The sequence below is a fragment of the Dromiciops gliroides genome, chromosome 1 (genome assembly GCF_019393635.1).
Source record: "Dromiciops gliroides isolate mDroGli1 chromosome 1, mDroGli1.pri, whole genome shotgun sequence".
NCBI lineage: Eukaryota > Metazoa > Chordata > Mammalia > Microbiotheria > Microbiotheriidae > Dromiciops > Dromiciops gliroides.
The window spans coordinates 678,983,034-679,008,809 of record NC_057861.1 but is presented as its reverse complement, the minus strand read 5'-3'; the positions used below and the strand labels follow the sequence as shown (position 1 = coordinate 679,008,809).

Below are 25,776 nucleotides of genomic sequence, written 5' to 3'. Positions count from 1 at the left end.
TTGTCTCTAACCCAAGACAATTTGAGATAAAATTTACAGGAATCTTGAACAAGGAAAACGTCACAATATGTTCAAATATAGTTTGGAGTTAACATTCTTGTTTGAAAACAAGCCATTTAATCTTCAACAGGAACTACTCAATTCCTTCCTCAACCGATCCCCTTAGGGACTGAATGGATCTCCTGTGGATCAATATCATGCCTCAAGTTAATGACAGAGCCATCATCTTCCTTAAAATAATTTTGCATACGAAGAAGTAGAGACAGAAAACTTCCAATAAGAAGCTGTCAGGACATTTGCTACATTAAAAATTCTTTCCAAGATAGTTATTTCTGAACAATCTCATGACTAGCAAACAGCTGTAGTTCTCAAAAATGCAGGAGTCAGAAGGGAAATGCAAAGAGGAATAAAGATAATAAGCATTCTAGTCAGACATTTGGGAAAGATAGCATTAGGAAAAATTCTTTTAAGGATAAGAGACAATATTATTTCTGAATAAGACTTTTTGCTTCTGATAAGACAAAGTGAACTTTAATATCTTGTCACAGAGCTCTCTACGAGGAAGAAATAAATAATGTCCTATTGCCCAGAAAAGCTTCTATGACCCCAAAGTTATAATAATAATGTTTTACTTCAAATAACTTGAGCTTTGTATTTAATCTTACAAATCATAACTAAAAGCAAGCATGATAGACCCTACTGCCAGGACAAAGGCTTCATCATTTTCTACATTCAGAGCACTACTGTTCAAGAGCTGTTGGGAAACAAGTTTGGGGTGGGGGGTGGGGGCCCAGGTTGAGGAAGGGTCAAGCTCATTCTTTTTTTTTTTTTTTTTGATGAGGCAATTGGGCTTAAGTGACTTGCCCAGAGTCACACAGTTAGTGTCAAGTGTCTGAGGCCAGATTTGAACTCAGGTCCTCCTGAGTCCTGGGACGGTGCTCTATCCACTGCTCCACCTAGCTGCCCCAAGCTCATTCTTTTTAAAAGAAATGTTTGCATGTAAAGAATTTTTGTTGTTGAGAACTGAGACTGATGGTGTCAGAAGCTTCAGGTGTGGACACTGCCTTCTTAGAGAGTGGCCTGGGTGGCCCTGAGAGAACAAAACCAAATAACAGCTAGCACTGATACACATATAGTTTTAAAGTTTGCAAAATGATTTACATGTATTATCCAATTTGGATCTTACAATAGCCCTGATAAAGAAACTGAGGCTGAGAGAAGTTAAATGACTTGCCCAAGGTCACTCTACCTACCTACCTACCTACCTACCTATCTATCAGAGGCAGGACTCCCGAGGCCTAGTCCCCCATCTAGCCATGCTTGCTTCTCAATGCATCCATGATTTAGATATAATTATCAGCAAGAGATCAAATTGTGTAGACAGCCAGCAGTTTTAAAAAAAAAAGACTTGAACTTTCTTATTGGGAGAAATTCTCATCTCATCTCAGGTACAAAGTTCTCATCTTTACTCATCACCTAAATGTGTATTTATCAACCAGCAGGTATACAAGAAAGATTCATCCCAACCCACATCCCCACCAGCCTCCCCACCCTGACCATGGGTCCCACTTCAACTCTGACCACTCCCTTCAGCCACACTCTAGGCTTCTTAAAACTTTCAGTCACTCGGCAACTTCTGCTTTGATGCTCCCAGCACCCAAACTTTCCACCCAACTCAGATGATACTGGCAGCTGACCTAATCCCCAGGCCATCTTCCTTCCTTTCTTCTAGGGTTCAGCATCTGGCTCACCAGCTTCCTTCCTTCAGATATCCATGGGGACCCTCCCTCAAACCCTCCAACCTCCCAGTCTGTCAGGCTTCAAGAGCTCTTTTTACAGTACCTTGGCCCCACATAGGGACCCCATGGATAGATCACACCCGCAAATGCTCCACTTCCTCTGTGTGACTTCAGGCTCACCCCTCCTACACCCATGCTTTGCCCTCCTGGGGACCCCCACACCCAGCACTTTCATTACTCTGCTCTCAAATCCCTCGAGCCCTCATTCTATCATCCCTCATGCCTTGCCAAGTCTGCCACCATTCACTTCTCATTGAATTCACATGCTGCTGAACAAAGGTATACATTATGCAATTGTCACGATGAGGAACAGTATAAAGTCATATTCTCCAACCTCAACTGGGCCTTCACTGCAGTATTCTTCCCTAATTGATTTCCTGTCTTACTCCCCACAAACTTTCCCAAACCTATTCTCTCTTTCTTTTTTTGTGGGGTAATGAGGGTTAAGTGACTTGCCCAGGGTCACACAGCTAAAAAATGTCAAGTGTTGAGTGTCTGAGGCCAGATTTGAATTCAGGTCCTCCTGAATCCAGAGCTGGTGCCTTATCCACTGCACCACCTAGCTGCCCCCCAAAACCTATTCTCTTGAACCTCTCATTCCTTCCACCCCCTTCCCACCAGCTGAGGGCTTTGCCTCTTAATTTATGGAGAACATTGATGCCATTTGACTGAGGTTTTTCTTTTCATCTCCTCTCAAAATCTTGACATCACCCTCCCAGCCCTTTCCTCCTTTTCTCCGGGTTCTCACAATAAGACAGACTTCTCCTTACCAAGGCCGACTCCTCTACATGTACACTTGATCCCATCCCTCCTGGCTTTTCCAGCAGATGACAATCTTAAGCACCCCTTCTCTGCATAAGCTTCAATTTCTCCCTATCTCCTGGTTTCTTCCCTACTACCTTCAACCTTGCTCAAGTCTCCTCCAAACAAAACAACCAAAAAAAAAAAAACACCCATACACTAGACCCTACATATAATAAATAGCTCAAGCTATTAGTCTATATTTTGCTCAGCAAAATTTCTAGGGCTCTCTGCTGGTTGCTTCCACTTCCTCAGTCTTCTGACTTTATCACTTGATTCAAACAGCTCTCTCCAAAGTTACCAATGTATCTCTTAATTGTCAAATATCATTTCCTCAGTTCTTATCCTTTTGATACTGCTAGTCACCCTCTCCCTGCTGCATACCCTCTCTCTTCAAATTTTCAGCTCAGTGCTCTGCTGTAGTTCTTTTTATCCATGACTGCTGCTCCTCAATCTCATCTGCTGGTTTTTCATTCCCATCATATTCTCCAAATGGGGGTGTTCCTCTTTTCTCTCTAGACAACTTCATCAGGTCCCATGGTTTCCCCCACTAAATCAGAGATTTATTACTTGACTATGATGTATATTCAGGTGAATACATTGAATACGATGAATAAGGGCATTCCAAAAACTGCTTCCAGCTTCCCATTGGACTACAAAACCAGCATCAGGCAGGGGCATATGGGAGGCTGACAATTAGTGGCTAACAACTATGGAAATGCAGCCTCTTTACAGATCTTCTAAAGCTTCCTTTGATAAGAATGAATTGGGGGGGGCAGTAGATAAAAGCACCGGTACTGGATTCAGGAGGACCTGAGTTAAAATCTGGCCTCAGACACTTGACACTTATTAGCTGTGTGACCCTGGGCAAGTCACTTAACCCTCATTGCCCCAAAAAATAAATAAATAAATAAATAAATAAATGAAATGAAATCTGCCAGTAACAAAACAATAAAATTTAAAAAAAAATGAATTGGGATGGATCCCTTTGGACAATGGACAATTGATCAGCGAATGTCTCTTAGGATGAAAATCAGTATAACACAGTAAATAGAATACTAGCCCTTGAATCAGGAAGACATGAGTTCAAATCTACCTCAGGTACTTACTAACCATGCAAACCTGTGCAACTGACCTAAACTCTAAGCCCCAGTTTCCTCGTCTATAAAATGGGGATTAAAATACTTGTAGACTCTAACTGACAGGGGCAATACAGACAATAGCACAATGTAGGAACCAGAAGGGGACTAAGCGGCCCTCGGGTCCAAACTGTTTTACGTCACTTAAGTTCCCTGGGCCTCTGTTTCCTTCCCTGTAAAATGAGGGGATTGGACTCTATGGCCTCTGAGGCCCCATTCTGTGCCAGACCTACAAATGAGAAGACCCTATGGAGCAAACCTTAACCGTGGGGAAGTGTTTCCTTACATCAAGCCTCTTTTTGACTTTCAGCTGTTATTCTTCAGTCAACCTTCTTGGGCCAAGCAATTCAACGTCCTCACACCCTCCCTCTTAGAACCGATTTGCCCACAGTTGTGAGACTATGGGCTCTTTTAGGCCAGGGACCAATTTTTCCCTTTCTTTTTATCTCAAACACTTAATATGTTGCCCAATATATTAAATGCTTGTCGATTGCTCTCTCAAAATAACAGAATTTTATTTACAAGTTAACAGAAACATAGAGGACTTGTACTCAAGCCCATAGAAATTAACCAAGTCTACAGTGAACAGCCAACAAGTGCCCTTTCTCCTAGAGACCTGCTATCTGAGAAACTCACAGTATTGCTTTGGGGATGGCTATAGACAGGGGTAGGTGAGGACTGACCCACTATGCTGGTGTTTCCCTTTGTGAACTCTCTGCCTCTGCATCATTGCTTGGCTTATCTTTAATTATATTTTATTTTTTCAATCAACACAAATCTGCCCTCCCTCCTTCTAATCTTCTCTTCCCAAATCAGAAAGAAAAATGAACTCCATTACCAAAAACATATAGACAAGCAAAACAAATTCTTGCATTGGCCACATCCAAAAAAAAAAATCTCAATCTGCATTCTGAGTCCATCACCTCCCTCCTTATCAAGAGGTGGGCAGCATGTTTCATTATAAGTCCACTGGAACAGTAGTTGGCCATTACAATGATCAGAGTTCCTAAGTCTTTCAAAGTAGTAGTTTGCCTTTATAATATTATTATATCAATTACTCATCTGGTTCTGCTCACTTCACTCTGAATCAATTTATACATGCCTTCTCAGTTTTCTCTGAAACCATTCCCTTCATCATTTCTTACAGCACATTACTATTCTACCACATTTAGATAGTACAGCTTTCTCATCCATTGTCCTACTGGTGGGTACCTCCTTGTTTTCCAATTCTTTATTACCACAAAAAGAGCTGGTGTAGGTAGGCAGACAGATAGGTAAGTAACCTTACAGTCTGTTTGCTTACTTAGGACTAATTCCTTAATTTGCTTCCCCCTGTTGTCCCTCCTTTTCTTCTCCTCCTAGGGTTCCTTGTTGAGTGACATTATTTCTATGCCTAATAGTGTATGTGTGTGCATTTTCCCCTCCTTTGACCAGTTTAGATGAGGGTGAAGCTCAAGTGTCACCTACTCCCTCCCCTGTTTGTACAGACATTTATTTGCACACCCCAATTATGAACTACTTAGTCTGGTACATTTTCTAGATCTGTTTGGAGGAGGAGTAGGGTAGAACTTGGCTGTACTTCTTTTTTCTACTCTGCCATCTTGGCTCTACCTCAGTCCCAAGGGTTTAGCTATAATCTCTATAGAGAAGACTCCGTTTTCCCATCTCTAGCCCCAGTTCTCCTCTAAGCTTCAATCCCACATCACCAATTGCCTACTAGACATTTCAAACTGGATGTCCCAGAGACATCTCAAACTCAACACATCCAAAACAGAACCTGTATCTTTCCTCCCCGCTCCCCCAAATCCTACACATCTTCCAAATGTCCCTATTTTTGTCAAAGGCACCATCATTCTTCCCATCTTCCACATTTGTAACCTTGCCGTCATCTGACTCTTTCCTCTCTCTCACCCTACGTATATCCAATCAGTTACCATATCTTGCTGTTTCTATCTCCATAACATCTACACCTAATCCTCTTTCTCTCTACTCACACAACTACCACCTTAGTTGAGGCTCTCCTTACCTTTCATTTGGATAATTGTAATGGCCTCCTAATCAGACTCCCTGCCCCAAATCTCTCCCACTTTAGTCCATTCTTTGTAAAAGTGAGTTGCCCTCAGTGTTAATGTGACCCTGTCACTCTCCTACTCAATAAAGTCTAGTGGCTTCCTATTACCTATAGAATTGGAAAGAAACTCCTTTATTTAGCTCTGAGAGCCCTTTACAACCTTGTTTCAAACTATTTTTTTCAGCCTCACTATATATCACTCCCCTTCTGTCCCTCTGTGATCCAGTCAAATTGGCCTTCTCACTCTGTTACCTAATACTCTCTCTCTCTCATCTTCTTGTCTTTTTCAATGGTTGGCCCCCAAGCTGCAAATGTAGCCTTACCCTCCAACTCACAGAATCCCCACCTTTCACCCATACACGGATCAAGCACCACCTTCTGGAGAAAACCTTTCCTCAACCACTGGTGCCCTCCCTCTCAAACTACCTTGTACTGATTTCTCTCTCCTTGGTTGCTTCTTGGTTAGAATGGCGGTTCCCTGTGAGTTGAGACTATTTGATTCACTCTATCTGTATCCTGAGAGTCTAGTTAATTAGCCAAGGTAACAAACATTTGTTAGCCACAGTACTAAGTGGCAAAAAGAATGGCTAAGTGGCTAAGAAAGGCAAAAAACTTTCCTACTCTCAAGGAGAAGACATTCAAATGTGCAGGGGGATGCTCTTTTGGAGCAACAATGGTTTCATTTGTTGTGTTTCATAGCCCCAGTGTCTAGCCCAGTGCCTGGCAAGGAGACAAAACCTGCTGACTAATTTGGAGATACATAGAGACAGGATATGAAAAGAAGCAAGTTTCATTATCTGTTGTATAATAAGCAAAGTGCTATGGTAAGTTCCTGTCATCAGCATTATCAAGATTAACCTGCTCAGAACCAGTACAGTCATTTGGCTGCATGACTTTAGACTATAGGACTTACGGAATTTCTTGCATCAAGTTTTTCTCCACACAACTATTGTAGTTCCATCAACCAGAAGATAATACCCTCGTTAATTTCTATGCTGGAACTTATTGGCCAGGTTAAGTAAAGCTCTACAAAGAGCTGATTCTTAATACAAAATACTGAACAAGTATTTGATAACAAGTATTAAAAACAAGTTTGAGGTTCTGGTTTAAAAAATGTTTAGGCTCTCAAAGAAATCAAACCAAAGAAAATGAGTCATACGTACAAAAATATTTATAGCAGCTCTTGCTACAGTCACAAAGAACTGGAAATGATGGGGATACCCATGTATTAAGGTATGGATAAACAAATAATGGCATATGAATATCATGGAATACTACTGTACCATAAAAATGATGAAATGGTCAATTTCAGAGAAACTTGAGAGGAATCATTAGTGAGTGACTGAGTAGAACAGAAAGACAATTTATATAACAACATTATAAAGAAACAGAAATCAGTGAGTATTGAGGAACTTTGATCAAAGCAATTACCAAACACATTTTTAAAGGACTGATTATGAAGCCATCTCTTAACAGTTGATGGACTCAAGATATGGAAAGAGATATTCATTTTCAGACACAGTCAATGTAGGAATTTGTTGTTTGATCACGTATTTATTATGAGGGTTTTATTTTCCCTTTTTCTCCCCCAATAGGAGAAGCAGAGTAGGAAGAGAGGGCAAAGGGGGTTTAGGGTAACAACAACAAAAGAGGGTCACTGAGGCATTTTGAGGTCACTCTACAGCTTTGTGGCATAGTGAATAGAGTACTGAACTTGGTAGTCAGGAAGTCCTGAATTCAGATCCTGCCTCAGCCACTTACTTGGTGTGTGACCTCAAGCAAATCATTTAAAATTTTAATCGCAGTTTCTTCATCTGAAAAATTAGAATAATAGCATCTACCTCACAAGGTTGTAGTGAGGTTCAAATGAGGTAAAGTGCTTTGCAAATTTTAAAAGCATTGTGTATATGTTTAAAAAAAAAATAGGGGCAGCTAGGTGGCACAGTAGATAAAGCACTGGCTCTGGATTGAGAAGGACCTGAGTTCAAATTTAGGCTCAGACACTTGACACTTACTAGCTGTGTGACCTGGAGCAAGTCACTTAACCCTAATTGCCCCGCAAAAAAAGAAAAAAAAATTGAAAAGAACAGAAGGAAAGCCAGAAAGAAGGTTACTTAAGCAGGATAGTTTTGAAAGCAGCAGGTTACCTTATTACATACTTTAAAAAAAAAAACAAATCACAAAGGGATTTCAGTTTCACATATAATCTTTTTTTCCTTCTATTATCTATATACAAATGCCTATCCTATTTTAAAGTTCGGAATTTTTTTTTAAACTAACTTTTTTTAAATGTCTAGGGACATATAGGCATCTCTCCCTTAGAGTACCATTCCAATGCCTTACTGTGGCATGGAAGAGAACCTGAGCTCTCAAAGGTGGTATCAGCATAGCCTGACCATGGTGACCATTCAACAAGTGAAGTATTCATAGGATGCCTTGGCATTCATATAAGTATGTTTCATATATTTAGCTTCCAAGGTGTTTTCAATCCATTTTAAGCAGCAGAGAATGGCCCAGACCAAGTTAACATGCACTATTCTCATGCAGACTTTGCAGTGATAAAATCTAGTGGAGGAGAGAGATCTTAAAAGATCAAGTTGGGTACTAAACATGCTATCCAATACAACAAAGCCACAGGCTTTCCTAAGTTTTGTTCCTCAGCTTTATTCCAGGCATTGCTATAATACAGCCTTCCAATCAGTAAGCATTTATTTAGTGCTTACTATGTGCCAGATACTATTCTAAGTGCTGGAGTTAAAATGAAAACCCAACTATTTTTAATTATTATACTGATTTTTAATTGTCTTCAATTTAATAACTTTTAAGTTTGTCCCCTAAAGTAGCAGATCAATTTTTATGTCATACTAACCAAAGAATGTCAAGTACTTTCATAAGAGAATTGTAATCCTTATCCTCCTTCAAACAAAGCAGAAGTGTGAAAATTTCACAACAGGAAACTAGTTAACCACAGGCTCTGAGTAATAAGTATGCTGTACTGGTCCTAAGCTATATATACATATATTTATATAAATACATATATATATATATGTATATTTCAACTGCTGACTGCTGCCATCTTTAAAATATGGCCAGGTTGAGTTTTGTCAGCAAAAGGATATTAGCAAATTTCCTTCTGTTTCCAAATACAATAGTCTTTATTTATAACTAAGGGGGTATACTATTAAATTACTTTTAAAATAACTCATAATTCTAAATCACTGTTGATTGGAGAAATGCAAATTAAAATAACTCTGAGGTACCACTTCACAGCTATCAAATTGGCTAAAAGGAAAATGAAAAATGTTGGAAGGGATGTTGAAAAACTGGGACACTAATACATTGTTGGAGTTGTGAACTGATCCACCCATTCTGGAGAACAATTTGGAGCTATGCCCAAAGGGCTATCAAACTCTGCATACCCTCTGACCCAGCAATCCCACTACTAGGTCTGTATCCCAAAGAGATTAAAAAAAAAAAAAAAGGAAAAGGACCTATTTGTATAAAAACATTTATAGCAGCTCTTTCTGTGGTGGCAAAGAACTGGAAATTGAGGAGAAGCCCATCTATTGGGGAATGGCTAAGCAAGTTGTGGTTTATGATTATGATGGAATACTACTGTGCTATATAAAAAAATGATAAGCAGGATAGTTTCAGAAAAAACATGGGAAGACTTATATGAACTGATTCAAAGTGAAGTGAGCAAAACCAGGAGAACATTGTACACACTAACAGTAATACTGTAACAATGGCTAACTGTGAATGACATAGCTATTCTCAGCAATACAATGATCCAAGACAATTCTGATGGACTCATGATGAAAAATGCTATCTATCTCCAGAGAAAGAACTGGAGTCTGAATACAGACCCAAGCATACTTTTTTAAAGCTTTATTTTTCTTGTTTTTTTTTTCTTTTTTTGGTCCAAATTTTCTTTTGCAACAAGGATTATATGGAAATTTTTTTCATGACTGAACATCTATAATCTATATCAAATCCCTTGCCTTCACAAGGAGGGGGAAGGAAAGGAAAAAAAATAATTTGGAATGCAAAAATTAAAAAAAAAAAGAATATGGCGTTCTCTTCCGGGGCAGAGCCAAGATGGCGGAGGAGACAGTGAGCTCTCGAACTCATGACACAATCGCCCCCCAAAACATCCAAATAACGCCATAGGAAAATGCCCGGAGCAACAAAACTCACGGAAGAATGTGCTGAAATCATCTTCTAACCAAGAACAGCTTGGAAGGTCAGAAAGAGGGAGCTACTGTGCTGACACAGAAGTCAAGGAATGATGGAAGAAGCTGTGCTATATGATTGTGGTGGAATGGTCTTGTGCTATAGGAAATGACGAACAGGATGATCCCAGAAAAACCTGGAAAGACTAATGAACATCAATGTATAGTGAAGTGAGCAGAGCTGGGAGGACATTGTACATAGTGACAGCAGTATCGTTCAAGGAGCAATTGTAGATGACTTAACTACTCTCAGCAATGCAATGATCCAAGACAATCCCAAGGAACTAATGAGGAAGCTTACTAAGCATCTCTATAGAAAGAACTGATAAAAAGAACACTTGTGGATTGTACATATATAACCTGGATGTGATCTTGTGGAGGGAGGAGGAAAGGGAGGGAGAAAAATATGTTACTCTAAATCTTATGAAAATGAATGTTGAGGGGCAGCTAGGTGGTGCAGTGGATAGAGCACCGGCCCTGGATTCAGGAGGACCTGAGTTCAAATCCGGCCTCAGACACTTAACACTTACTAGCTGTGTGACCCTGGGCAAGTCACTTAACCCCAATTGCCTCACTAAAAAAAAAAGAAAAAAAGAAAAAAAGAAAATGAATGTTGAAAACTACCCTGGGGCAGCTAGGTGGCACAGTGGATAGAGCACCAGCCCTGGAGTCAGGAGGACCTGAATTCAAATCTGGCCTCAGACACTTAATACTTACTAGCTGTGTGACCCTGGGCAAGTCACTTAACCCCAATTGCCTCATTAAAAAAAAAAGAAAAGAAAAGAAAACTACCCTTACATGTAACTGGAAAAAATAAAATAAATGTTTGTTGCAAATCTGAAAAAAAAAAAAAAGAATCATGGTTCTAATCCTAAAGCCATGATGAACCTGTTCAAGAAGTGACTTTGGATGTATTGCTTTGCCTATTACAGTCTCAGTTTCATCATCTGCAATAAAAGGAGGTTTTTGACTAGATTTTTTTAAAAAATTGTTTTTACATGTAATTGGAAAAATACCTAAAAATATAAAACAAAACAAAAAAAACTCAAAAGCATGAGAGGTACAGGGTGGTTCTTAATATTCTGAAACACGAGTCATTGAAATGACAAATAGCTTTTTTTCCCCAAATAGTGAGCCATGAGAGGCAATGGTTATTATTTCTTAATGTAAAGCCTATGTAATTAGAATACTACAGATTTGTAGAAACAGTTCTATGAAAACCACCCCATCTGTAAAGAATGGTCTTCCCTCACCGTCTCAACAGCTCTGAGCCTGACAATGATCCCTCAATTCTGACTACTGAGCAGGAAGTAAGGATTTAATCATTATGCAGCAAAGCCTCAGAGTCTGGCAATCAAAACTACAACAATGAATCATTAATAGTTTAAATCAGGCATCAACCCCATTAAGAGGATCACTTAAAATTTTAGGTTAACAAAAACCAAGTGAGCTATTTAAAAGAAGTTGCAAAGACATCTCTGCTCCTTTCAGTAGTCCTCTTGGCTTTCATATCTTCACTTATATTCAATTACAAGAATGCTTTGTGGTGGGGCAAGTTCTAAGGGTGTTTTTGATAAATCTGTTTAATTTGAAACAAATATGATAAACGTCTGCCCACACTCAAAAACCAGACTTAGTATTACTCAATGATGTTAAGTCAACATATCTTTCCACAGCATATGAGATTTGCTCTTTGCTAATACTCCTCTTTGCTAATTTGAGTGATGCCAAGTCAGTAAGATCACAGAACCTCAGAATTTAAAGAGTTAGAAGGGACCTCTCACTCAGATCATCTAGTCCAACCCACACTCTTTACATTTAATGTTTTTCTCCTTCATCCATAAGCCCATAGGAAATAAACTTACATATAAGTGAAAATGTAAAAAGTGTGACAACACTTTAGGTGCAGCAACAGGGAACTTTGTAAGAAGTGTTTGCAGGTAGACTTCCAAATCTTTTTGTCTTTTCTCCACCAGACTTTTGGAATTTTTTCCAATGATCTTTTTGGGAGGAAGTAGGTTCTTATCAATCTTCTTTTCAGCAATAAGCTATAAGAAAACATACCCAGATTGATATCAAATAGTTTTGGCTCTCTTAAAGTGAAAGAAACAGCAATCACCCAATCTCCCATAGTCTCTCATCCATATTTGTGGGATAAGATGCACTGGACTATAGCTCTGGAATTAGAGCATCCAAATCTGATTCTATAAATGTAATCACTAAAAACACCAGCACATTTCAGAGCAGGGACACCACTGGAAAGCCTTCAGGTAAAGTCGCAAGAGCAACATCATGAAACCCACCCGCAATCTCCCACAAGCACTTTTCTGAACTGAAGCCCTGGCTTCCTTTGAAAAACATTTAGATGGAAAAGTGGATAGACTTTTTCTAAAAGAAAAACTAGAGCAAAATCCAACAACTTTTACCACTGGGTTGGGCAAAAGACATAAAGGATAAAATTTGAGCAGCTAAGATACATATACCAGAAAAAAAGCTCATATCCCTAAAATTATTTCTGTTTAGCCCATTTTAATGATACAAATCATACAAAGGAGAGGAGGGAGATAGGTATCCAAAAACTCAAAATAAGAGTCAATGTACAAACTAGGTGGACTATATAAAATTTCAAAGCACTAAAGCATTTTTTAAACTGTGGGACCAACATTCAGGGATCCAGCTAATTATAGTTTTTCCTTTGTAATATTAATACAAATTGCTTTCATCAGTTAAAAAAAAGGGGGGGACATGGAGAAATAAAACTCGACTTTTTAAGATGCCTTTTTCCTCACAAAACAGCACAATGAAACAATTGCTGAAACAGTGTACAATCCAACAAAATAAAGCTATCACCTTCTGGAGGTGTTACCTTTTCATGTAGATCATGGAAGTCACTGTAACGATGCCTGACTGTCCACTGATGGCTGCCAACAGTAACTTGGATAATATAGACCTAAAAAGGAAATCAACAACAACATGAAGGAGAGAGCCCTCCACCAAGTCCAGGTCAGAGCAACAGGTGTAACATTCAACGACTCCTCCTAGAGATGACAATTCCCTAGAAAAGGCACATGACTGACAAGCCCAAGGCAGGACTAAGTCACATATCCTAAACACACCTACCTAGATGTCTGGGTGGTTACATGGCTTCTGCACAGCTGACTTTTCTACTACTTTCCATTACTGAATTTCAAATATATATAAATATACACACATACAAGAATATCAATGCATAGATACACATACATAAGACCTATACATTTCATTTATTCTATTTTTCTAAAATAAAATAACAACAGAGTCATAAAAACTAGGCCTATATTACAGGAAAAAGGAGGAAAGTTTAGTCAGGAAAAACTAGGGTTTTCTGTGAAGCCAGATTAGGTCACATTTCAGAGTTGAACAATACTTCATTCTTCGTTATGAGGAAGGGCCCAGACTAGCTAAATTTTATTTTCCAGACTTCACCACCATGGTCTCAAGGTAACTACCTTCCTATTCCTTTTCAGCACCTTTTTTTTGGGGGGGGGGGCACGCATGGCAATTGGGGTTAAGTGACTTGCCCAAGGTCACACAGCTAGTAAGTGTCAAGTGTCTGAGGCCAAATTTGAACTCAGGTCCTCCTGAATCCAGGGCCAGTGCTTTATCCACTGCGCCACCTAGCTGCCCCCTCAGCTCCCTTTTTTATAGGTAGTCTTACCCATTAGAGTGTAAGCTAATTGAGGAGACAGTCTGCTTCTTTCTGCTTATATTTACATCTCTAACTCTTAGCAGAGCGCCTAACACATAATGCTTAATAAATATCTGTCAACTTGATTCCACAACCCACAAGTGAATATAGTACACATGCCCTGGGCAGTTCGCTAGTCCCTGAAAACAAAAATCACATTTGGAGGGTTTTTTGCCTATCAGACCTATAAGGAGCCAATTTGACTCAAACCAAGTCATCTACTATATAAGCAAGTATAACCTTCTTAAAGCCCAGCTCTGATCATGTCACATCACTATCCAGCCAAAAGACCTTCAATGGCTCTCTCCTACTTGTGCTATAAAGTCCAAGTTCTAAGCCTGGCATTAAAGGCTCTCTATGCCTTTCTCATAACCTATCTTTCTAGTCTTGTCACATCTCTTTTTAAAAAGTAGCAATTATAGGGGCAGCTAGGTGGCGCAGTGGATAGAGCACCGGCCCTGGAGTCAGGAGTACCTGAGTTCAAATGCGGCCTCAGACACTTAACACACACTTACTAGCTGTGTGACCCTGGGCAAGTCACTTAACCCCAATTGCCTCACTAAAAACAACAACAACAACATGGGACAGCTAAGTGGTGCAGTGGATAGAGCACCAGCCCTGGAATCAGGAGGACCCGAGTTCAAATCTGGCTTCAGACACTTGACACTAGCTGTGTGACCCTGGGCAAGTCACTTAACTCCAACTGCCTCACCAAAAAAACAAACAAACAAAAAACCCCAACAACAACAACAAAACGCCTCCTTGCTAAAAGGAAATAGGCCTGGTCAATATTCTTATCCCAAATGGATTGTTGCATTTCTTCATACTGGCTTTGCTTTGTGAGTGTGTGGGAGACCCAGAGATCTCCCCTTCTTTCTTGGTCCTTTTGAAAAAATCCAGTTCTTGAGAGATTCCATTAAATCTCTTCATCTTGGCGAGGTCCAATCCAAGCTCATAAGGAATCTTGGATGGAGACAGATCCCTTTATCTAGATAGCAAAAGCTTCTCATCCAAGGTGGGGGTCACTCTGGCCCCCCATTAGAGGACATACTTTGAATTAACAGCCCAAGGTTGGAGATAATCTCTCTGTGTAGGGGTCAATTCTTGGCCCCGTTGACCACCTACTATTTCAAGGGTATATAAGCTTTGTGCCCCACCACCATGGGGTCTTTGGTCTCAGAGAAACAGTCATAGACCTCCTTTTATTAATAACCTGCCAGCTATATTAATAAAATGATTAAAGTATCCAGAAACTATGTCTTTGATATTTTTAATCCCGAGTTACCTGAGGCAATTAGGTTCCTTCCAACTTTAAGAGTAGGGGAGCAGCATAGTGTAATGGAAAAAATACTAGACTCATGAGTTAGGAGAGTTCTAAATTCAAATTCTATCTCTAACACTAGCTATGTGGCTAAGGAAATGTCACTTAATCTCTGAGCCTCAGGTTCCTCTCATATGCAAAAAGGAGATAATACTTGTAGTATTTTTCTATGTATTTTTCAATGGCCGCTGTCAGGCCCAAATAAAAGTGCAAAGTGCTTTGTAAGCCTTAAAGTTTTGTATAAATATTGGCTATTGTGATTATTTGGTTTTTTTTGTTTTTGTTTTTTTAAGTGAGGCAATTGGGGTTAAGTGACTTGCCCAGGGTCACAAAGCTAGTAAGTGTCAAGTGTCTGAGGCTGGATTTGAACTCAGGTACTCCTGAATCCAGGGCCGATGCTTTATCCACTGCGCCACCTAGCAGCCCCCCCCCCCCCCCCCCCCCCCCCGGCTACTGTGATTATTAAAGTTTACTGTGATACAGTCTAAAAGATCTAGTCCAAACCTATCATTTTGTTGGTGGTTTTTTCTTTTTGGTGGGTCAATGAGGGTTAAGTGACTTGCCCAGGGTCATACAGCTAGTAAGTGTCAAGTTAAGTGTCTGAGGCCGTATTTGAACTCAGGTCCACCTGAATCCAGGGCTGGTGCTTTATCCACTGTGCCACCTAGCTACCCCCCCAAACCTATCATTTAGAAGCAGCTAAGTGGTGAAGGGGATAGAGAGCTGGGCCTGCAGTCAAGAAGACCTGAGCTCAAATTCAACCTCAGACATTGCTTAGCTGTTCAACCCTGGGCAAGTCACTTAAGTTCTATCTGCCTCAGGTTCCTCACTTGTAAAACGGGAATAATAACAGCATCTACCGTTTGGGGTTGTTGAGAAGATCAAATGAGATATCTGTGAAGTGTTTAGCATATAGTAGGAGCTCAATAAATGCTTTTCTCATTCCTTCCTGTTATACAAAGTTGGGAGGATCAGATAACATAGGTAAAGTGTTTTAAAATATGACCCATGAAGAAACTGAGACACAGAGAAGGGAAGTGACACACCAAGTTTATTCTTGTCAGCAAATCTGGAAAAATGGGATTTTTCTTTGATTGGTGGAACTAGAGTCAAGATATAATAAAATCTTCCTTGTCTAATGTAGCTTATAGTGTTATATGTTAGTTATTATTACTACCACACATCAATAGCTGTAACTTTTGCTGCTATAAAGATATTATAGGTAAAGTAATATTTAAAGGATCTTCTGCGGACAGAAGGGAAGTCACTCCAGGATTTTGTTGGTGACTAGCAGGTGAGGTAAGGATAGCAAAGTCAGGCAATTAGTTAATGTCCTACTGGTCCTTGAGAGGACCAAGGTCTAACATTCTGCTTTCAGGGACAGCCAGGCAAGCTTAATATGTAAGCTTGCACACAAAGGCCAAAGCTCTCTGGTTAAGTTGTAGGCTTCTTCAGAAAAGTCCTTATGCAGCAGTATTAAGTCAGTAGTAGAGTACATGAAGCAAAGACTATCTTGTATGGTTCAATCCATACCCACCAAGTGTCACCCTTACCACTCTTTGCTCCACGTTCTCTGGCACACGGGCAAGAAGCTTCATCTAGACTGATGTGTAAAGTCTTTGATGTAAAAGCTCAACCAATGTTGCATAGAAGTATTACTGGATAAGCTCAAGACCACTTGGGAAGTTTTTCTGAGTAAAATTGAGTCATAATACCTTCAAAGTAATTTAAAAGGGAGCTATCCAACATGAGATAACTCTTCATACACAATCAAGTCAAATTTCAAGCCCTGGCTCTGGAGTAAGAAGACTGAGTTCGAATCCTGTCTCTAGTCCCATTCTCTGTGAATCCACCAGGCAGTTAACAGTCCTTCCTAACCTCTCTACACCTCTTTCCTCAACTGTAAAAGGAGATTGGTCTAGACAGGCTCTAGGATATTGCAGGTCAAAAACAACGACTCTATGGTCTATTTTACAAAGAGAGCAGCACATTTTGCCTTTCTTTGTAGCCCTCACCAATTATAGCACAGTACAAGATAGATGCTTGTCGACAGCAGTTTCATGATTCATCTAGGAGCCAGGAAAGAAAAGGAAGGCGTCATTCATTGATTGATTAGCTCAAATCTTCAAGCCCTGATAACTCTACAGCCTCTACCAGGTTGCTTCCCTAATCAGTTCAGATGAATTTACTAACAACTCTTGCATCTGTGAAAATTAGCTGCTATCACACCTCAAAATCACATTAGAGGCTTTCAGATCTCTTCCACTGTTTAAAAGATAGAAAACCAGTTCAAAGCACCTTGGGAGGGAGGAAAGGCCAGGAATCAATGCCCCTCTGGATAAAACACTTCCAAAGGCTTTGAACAGAAGGCTAGGGACTACAGACTTTAAAGAGACATGGAGAAAAATCTGCTTTTGCCTAAGCTCCATTTGCTGGTCCTCTCCAACGTCCAATGAGTCGGGAAACCAGGGTGGCAACGACCCCAAATCATTAGGCCTAGACAAGCAGTTTCAAGGCTATAGAAAACCCAGCCTCCATCCCACCCCAAAGTGGCAGTGGGGGTGAGAGGAAGAATACCTTACTCTACATTCCTGAAGGATTTTTCCTTACAGCCTAAATGCCTTCCCTCTGTTGATATCTCCAACCTAACCAGTCTGGATCTTGTCAGTGCATTATTGCTTTCGTCTCACCCCCTCCACCCCCCAATAGACAGTGAGCTCCAGTAAAGCAGGGATACTTGCATCCTCCAGGGCTCAATGCCTGGTACAGAGCTGGCACTTCATAAATGTTTGACACCTCGAGGATTCAGAGCACCACACATAAACCCCCGAGCCCTATCCCACTATCCTCGGATTCTTCCCAAGTCAGTCATCAGTTTCCCCAGAGCCCCATCGAAAAGAACTTGATTAGCATTCTCCCACCCACAGGGACGCGCATGCGTGTCCCAGGGGCGGCTCGCAGACCTAGGGGCGTAGGCCTCCTCTCAGGCTGCTTCCGTGTTCCCCCGCCCGCCCCCGCGGCCAAAGCCCTCTCAGCCACAGACTCCTTAGGCAGGCAGCAGTGGAGGGCGGGGCGCGGTTTTCGCTTTTCTCGACGCCCCCCTGACCTTCATGCTGACCGGGTGTCCGGCCCTGCGCCCCACTCCTCCGCGGTTACACACCGTGTAGTTCTCCACCAGCTCGGAGCCCGGGATCCGCGCCTCCTTGGCTGGCTCGGCCTCTTCTTCCTCTGGCCCGAAGCCCCTGGCGGCTGCCGCCATGGCCCGCGGAGCCCGCCCGCGGAGGGGTCACTGACGCCGCCCTCTCCCGGCGACTCCGCCGCAGCTCTCGGTCCGGCCTCCGCCGCGGCCGCGGAGACCGCCGTCGCCAACCCGGGCCTGCAACCCAGCTCTGGCCGCGGCTTCCGCCGCCATATTTGTTTGCATCCGGCTCCCGGAGGAGGCCCCGCCCAACTTTATTGACAGCCTCTGGACGCACAGCGAGGGGGCGGGGCCTTGGTGGAGCCCTTCCCCCTCCGCCCTCCCCGCATGCGCAGGGTGGTTCTCCCTGGAATTCCTTAAAGGTGTTTTATCCAAACTGTAATTGTACTTAATAATTCAAAACTCCTAGCGAGATTACCACAAGAAAGATAAAACGAAAATCCAGACCTTTTTTTTGGCAGAGCAGTGTGGGTTAAAGTAACTTGCCCAGGGTCACACAGCCAGTAAGTGTCAAGTGCCTGATGCTGGATTTGAACTCAGATACTCCTGAATCTAGGGTCAGCACTTTTTGCACTGCACCACCTAGCTGCTCCCAAAATCCATACTTCTTAAGACAGTATTTAAGGCTCTTCCACCCACCACTGGTCCCATTGGATCGCCTTCGATTTGCCTTCTGTTACTCCCTTGCACTGTGTTCCTCACCAACTTCTTTGTCTCTCTGACTTTGATCCATATGGAATGTCTTTTGAACCAGTCAATTCTTATCCATCCTTCAAAGCCAGACTCAAGTGCTACCTCCTCCATGGAGGCTTCTTTCCTAAAGGCTGGCCTCAATCTCTCCTTCAAATATCTAGAGAAGTGTATGTACTTATATTATTCATATATCATACTCTGATTCATATTATAGTTATCCCTTGACTGTATCTAGCCACTCCACTAGAGACTGGGCCTATTCCTTCTCTTTTTGCTTCACACTTATAAGTTCTTTGAGAGAAGGTCCTAGGCCTGCAAAAGAAAGAAAACAAGAAAAGAGGAAGAAAGAAAAAATATTGATGCCCTTTGTCTCTCTGTTACAGTTATTTTCCTGTATTTCTTTCCCTTGTTAGATCAGATTGTTAGATTTTCAGTGTTGTGCATTTACACATCAGAAATAGGCAAACACGAGTGAGCTCTTGAACTCATGACACGATCACTCCAAAACGCATCCAAATAACGCCATTGGAAAATGCCCGGGGCAGCAAAACTCACAGAAGAATGTGCTGAAATCATCTTCTAACTGTGGAAATTTATTTTGATTTGGGGACCCTACCTTTAGGCTGAGATTAGAAAGCCTTAGGCCCTCAGGGTCTCTCCCCCTCCTCCTCAGCTTCAGCTGAGCAAAAAAGCCCCGTGGGCTATACAAGGCAGGTCAGACAGCTGGGGGGGAAAAAAAGCCCCCAGCTCCCTCTGACCTGAGTGGAGCTATCTGAAAGATAGCCTGTGCTGAGGCAGTGAAGTGGGAGTGCACCCAACCCCCCCCAAATGAGCCGCAGCCCTGGCTGGCGGATTAGCTTGGTCTGTGGGGGCGAAGGAAGCCCCGAGATTTGAGTGGAGAGAAGAAAAGGTGTATATATAGACCTGGGAGTTAGGAGGAAAAAAAGGAGGATGGACTAGGCAGACTAGAGAAGGAGGACTAGAGGAGGGGCTGACTAGAGGGGAGTGTGGACAAGGACGGAGGAGAGTTAGGTTCGGAAAAGGAGAGACGGGGCTGACAAGGTTACAGGCCTTCATACAAACCAGGGAAAGTGTAATGTGCCCTGAGGCCGGAGGAGGCTAAGGCCCTTATTGTATTCAACAAGTTCAAAGCACAGCAGGTGGGAAAGAGACCACAGGAAAGCAGTCCGGTTGTACATTTTATTTTCCTGTATTCTTAATTTTAAATAGTATCTCATAAATAAACTCTGCTTTGATTATTTAGTTAAGAGGCTTCTTAATCTTTAGTTTATCAGTTTGGGAGCAGTGTGGTAGAACTTTATAAACAGTCCACATTAAATTAACGAAGTCAGATAGCCAAATAGTCAAAAGTCCCCAGTTTAGTCATCCACAGATTAGCCCCCCAAAATTAGGCTAGTCAATTAAAAAATATTTTACATTTGAATGGCGACCCAGAAGGGACTTATGGCCCAATTATAATTTTTCTAAACTTATCATTTTCCATATAATCATAATTTTTCCAGGTTAGATATAGTTATTATTAATAATTAATTTTTTTACATAACCAAGAACAGCTTGGAAGGTCAGAAAGAGGAAGCTGCTGTGCTGAGACAGGAATGGAGCCCAACCCCACAGTCACCCTGACACAGATCCAGTCCCAGGAAGGCCTTACCAAAGAAGGAGACCCCCCCAGAGCCTCTGAATCAGCTGAAACTCCAGTGTTGTCTGGAACTAAGCTCACAGTCTGGTGAGAGGGCTGAGCCCTGCGCAGGGGGGAGACTACAGGGGTCTATGCTGGTGCTGAGGCAGAACTTGGATTTTTTACCCCTGCTGAGAACCAGGAGGTAGGCTTGAGTAGCGGTGGCCCAGGTGGGGGAGGGGCACAGGCTCATTGGAGCTGATGACCACAATACACAAAGCTGGTTGATTAGCAAGTTGATCTGGGGTCATCTATGGACCAGGGAACAGGCCAGGCCAATGAAGAACCTGATCCTCCTTAAATCATACCACCTGGGACTTCTGAAGCTTGGGATACTGCAGCCTGGAAACAGTGCCCCACTTTAAGGAGCTAAAAGTCAAGTAAAAGAAAGTCAAGATGAGTAGACAGAGAAAGGGGAGGACCATAGAAAGTTTCTTCAGTAACAAGGAAGACTGAGGTACACCCTCAGAGGAAGATGTCCACATCAGGGCCCCTAAGTATCTAAAGCTTCCAAGAAAAATATGAATTGGTCTCAGGCCATAGAGGTGCTCAAAAAGGACTTTGAAGATAAAGTTAGAGAGGTAGAGGAAAAAATGGGAAGAGAAATGAGAGTGATGCAGGAAAGACATGAGAAAAAAGTCAACAGCTTGAAAAGTCAAATTGGCCAAATGGAAAAGAAGGTACAAAAGCTCTCTGATGAAAATGATTGCCTAAGAATGAGGATTGAACAAATGAAAGCCAGTGACTTTATGAGAAATCAAGACACAATAAAGCAAATCCAAATGAATAAAAAAATAGAGGGCAATGTGAAATATCTTCTGGGAAAAACTGCTGACCTGGAAAATAGGTCCAGGAGAGATAATTTGAAAATTATTGGTCTACCTGAAAACCACGATCAAGGAAAGAGCGTAGACATCATCTTCCAAGATATTCTCAGGGAAAATTACCCTGAAATTCTAGAATAAGAAGCTAAAATAGAAATTGAAAGAACCCACTGATCACCTCCAGAAAGAGATCCTAAAAGGAAAACTCCTAGGAATATTATAGCCAAATTCCAGACCTCTCAGGTCTGGCAAGCTGCCAAAAAGAAAGAATTCAAGTACTGTGGAGCCCCAGTCAGGATAGCACAAGATCTAGCAATTTCTACATTAAAGGACCAGAGGGCTTGGAATACGATATTCCAGAGGGCAGAGGAAATGGAATTACAACCAAGAATCACCTATCCAGCAAAACTCAGCATAATCTTTCAGTGGAAAAAATGAGACTTTAGTGAAAAAGAAGACTTTCAGATATTTGTAATGAAAAGACCTAAACCGAATGGCAAATTTGACTTTCAAATACAAGACCCTAGAGAACCATAAAAAATTGGAGCTGGGGGACATCCCTGGGGTTGTACAGTGGGTGACTGTCTTGTGTCTGAGACTGGGTTTTGGCTGGGATCCTCCTGGGTCCAGGGGTGATGCTTTGTCCACTGTGTCACCTAGCTATGTGATGACATCTTTAGGGTTAAATTGAGGGGTGAAGGGAATGCACTGGGGGAGGGAGAAGGGCAGAGGTGAAATCCTACATGAAAGAAACAGGAAAAGGCTTATGGAGTCAGGGAAGAGATGGGAAAGGCGCAGAGCAGTAAATGAATTTTACACTCATCAGAAAAGGCTCAAAGACCTTAAACTCATCAGAGCTGCCTCAAGGAGGGACTAGCACACACACACACACACACACACACACACACACACCCAACTGGGTGGAGTAATCTATTTAATCTAGGCAGTAAATGAGCCTAACACTCATCAGAATTGGCTCAAAGACCTCAATCTCATTAGAATTGGCTCAAGGAGGGAATAATGTACACACTCAACTGGGTGGAGTAATCTCTCTAACCTTGCAGGAAAATAGGAGGGGAAGGGGATAAAGAGAGAGGGGCAAAAGAAGAAAGAGTGGGGGAGGGGACAGACAGAAGCAAATCACTTTTGAAGAGTGATAAGATGGATAATAAAATAAATATCATGGGAAAGGGAATAGGATGGAAGGGAAACAGTTAACAATAGTAATCATGAGAAAGAGAAAAGGAATTGTACAAAAAATATTTATAGCAACTCTTTGTGGAGACTAAGAATTGAGAATCAAGGGAATGTCCATCAACTGAGGAATGATGGAAAAAGCTGTGCTATATGATTGTAGTGGAATGGTCTTATGCTACAGGAAATGACAAACAGGATGATTCCCAAAAAACCTGGAAAGACTAATGAACATTGATGTATAGTGAAGTGAGCAGAACTGGGAGGACACAGGCACATGGGGGCAGCAATAGCATCACCAGCAGCAGTTTTAAGAGCTCTCAAACCAGAGATGGTAAGGGGATTGAACAACTGGTCAGAGATCACAGGGGACCCATTGCTGACACTAGGTATAGTTGTCACTGATTGGCAAATGTATTAACCATGTACAATTGTGAGAATCAGGGTGCCATCCCCTGCTGAGAAAGACATTGTGGGAACCAGGGCAGCTCCACTCTGAGGAGAAAGCACGTGACTTGGCATCTGGAAGTTACCTCTCTAGAACTTCCTGTAGTCATGTCAATCAAAGCTACCAGCCAATTAGCTTGGAGCTGTGTGTATGGACAGCCCTGTTTCCTGTTTCACAGGGGTCTTCTGGGAGAAGCTGCTGAGGATCTGTCTCTTTTCATCTGGGACTTTGGCTTGGTGGAAGAACTTCATGTGGGCTGCTAGGGAAAGGCAAGGTTTTCTCTCTGGCTATACCGAATAGATCTAAGCTAGGGTTTTCCATTCTTTTCCATTCACTAACTTCTAATACACTTTAATAAATACTTAAAAGCCTAAACTCTTGCTGAATTTATTAGTAATCTTAGCCAGTTTCCCCAAAAAAACTGGGGGGGGCAGGTAAGGACCCACATTAGATTTTAAATATCACACTATTCTGTGTCACAGTTCTAGAGTGGATAGGAATTCTAGACTTGCAGCTGCAGAGTGGGCAGGGGCCCTTTCTGGGTAAAGACCAGAGCAAGAGAGGAGTAACCACACCTCTCCACACATCACACCATCTTGGAAGCACCAAAAACTTGGAGATGCTCAAATTAGTTCTGAAAACAGCACAAAAAAGCCTGCAACAAGGCACAGTGCCTCCCCACCCCAAGGTGAGCAGAGGCCAAGTTAAAAGTCAAGAAATAGGCTGGAAAAATGAGCAAACAACGACAAAAAGAACTTGACCATAAAAAGCTAATATGATGGCAAAGAAGACCAAGACACAAACTCAGAAGAAAGTAATAACAAAACAAAAAAAACACTACAAGGAAGCCTCTAAGAAAGATGCTAATTGGACATAAGCCCAACAAGAATTCCTGGAAGAAATATAAAATACTTGGGAGTCTACCTCCCAAGACAAACACAGCAACTAGATAACCAGAACTACAAAATGCTTTTCACAGAAATAAAGTCAGATCTAAACAATTGGAAAAATATTAATTGCTCATGGGCAGACAGAGTCAATATAATAAAAATGACAATCCTACCTAAGTTAATTTATTTAGTGCTATACTAATCAAACTATCAAAAATATTTTATAGAGGTAGAAAAAATAATAACAAAATTCATCTGGAAGAATTCCTGGAAGAGTTAAACAGATTAGAATGGAAAAGGGGGGGCAGCTAGGTGGTGCAGTGGATAGAGCACCGGCCCTGGAGTCAGGAGGGCCTGAGTTCAAATCCGGCCTCAGAGTTGTTGACACTAGCTGTGTGACCCTGGGCAAGTCACTTAACCCTCATTGCCCCACTTAAAAAAAAAGACAATTAGGGAAACCACATTTTGCTAAAAGGTATTATAGATGATGAAGTAATATAAAAAAATTATAGCAAGTTTCTCTGATAAAGTCCTCTTTTCTCAAATATGTAGGGAACTGAGTCAAATTTATAAAACTAAGAGGCATTCCCCAGTTGATAAATGGTCAAAGGATATGAACAGTTTTCAGAAGAAGAAATCAAAGTTGTCTAATGTCATATGAAAAAATGTTCTAAATCACTATTGATTAGAGAAATACAAATTAAAACAACTCTGAGGTACCACTCCTCAGAAATGACAAATGCTGGAGGGGACGAGAGAAAATAGGTACATTTGATGAATTGTTGATGTAGTTAGTAGTGAATTGGTCTAACCATTCTGGTGAAAAATCTGGAACTATACCCAAAGGGCTGTAAAACTATACATACCTTTTGATCTAGCAATACCACCACTAGGTCTCTATCTCAAAGAAAAAGGAAAAGGACCCATATGTATAAAAATATTTATAGCAGCTTTTTAACAGTGGCAAAGAATTAGAAACTGAGGGGATGCTCATCAATTAGTGAATGGCTAAATAAGTTGTGGCATATGATTATGATGGAGTGCTATTGTACTATAAGAAATGACAAGGGCGTGGTTTCAGAAAAAAACATGGCAAGACATAGGTCTTGATGCAAAGTGAAGTGAGAAGAACCAGAAGATCATTGTGCACAGTAATAGCGACGTTGTAATGATGGTCAACTGTGAAAGACTTGGTTATTCTGATTAATACAAGATCTAAGCCAGTTCGAAAGGACTCATGATGAAAAAATACTATCTACCTCCAGAGAGAGAACCGATGAACTCAAATTAAAGTATACTTTTCTCACTTTGTTTTTTTTTGCAATATGACTAATATGAAAATTTTTTGCATCACTTCACATGTATAATTGATATATTGCTTGCCTTCTCAGTGGGGAAGGGAATGCAAGGAATGAAGACAATTTGGAGCTCAAAATTTAAGAAGAAAGGAATGTTAAAAAAATTTTTTTTAAAATAATGTACATTAAATTTAAAAGTGTATCTTGTGGCAGCTAGGTGGCACAGTGGATAAAGCACTGGCCCTGGATTTAGAAGGACCTGAGTTCAATTCTGACCTTGGACACTTGACACTTACTAGCTGTGTGACACTGGGCAAGTCACTTAACTCTCATTGCCCAGCACACACAAAAAACCACACACACAAGAAAATGTATCTTGCTTGCCCCGTCCTTCCCTGCTCCTAGATGGTTTTTATTTTATTTTATTTATTTATTTATTTA

General features: G+C 41.2%; 1 protein-coding gene across 2 annotated transcripts in view; it reads right to left on the bottom strand.

Moving 5' to 3' along the window:
• The window catches only part of NISCH (nischarin), a 55,844-nt gene extending 37,312 nt beyond the window's left edge, over positions 1 to 18,532 (bottom strand). The window contains exons 1-3 of one of the 2 annotated variants that reach the window (XM_043988930.1): positions 18,251 to 18,532; positions 12,909 to 12,992; positions 11,908 to 12,090 (exon numbers count right to left, since the gene is read on the bottom strand). In XM_043988930.1, the coding sequence (XP_043844865.1) occupies positions 11,908 to 12,090; positions 12,909 to 12,992; positions 18,251 to 18,349 (366 nt within the window). In that variant the 5' untranslated portion in view covers positions 18,350 to 18,532. The remainder of the gene's footprint in view (positions 1 to 11,907; positions 12,091 to 12,908; positions 12,993 to 18,250) is intronic. The other variant, XM_043988923.1, reaches the window with a different exon arrangement.
• Positions 18,533 to 25,776: the final 7,244 nt, after the last annotated feature.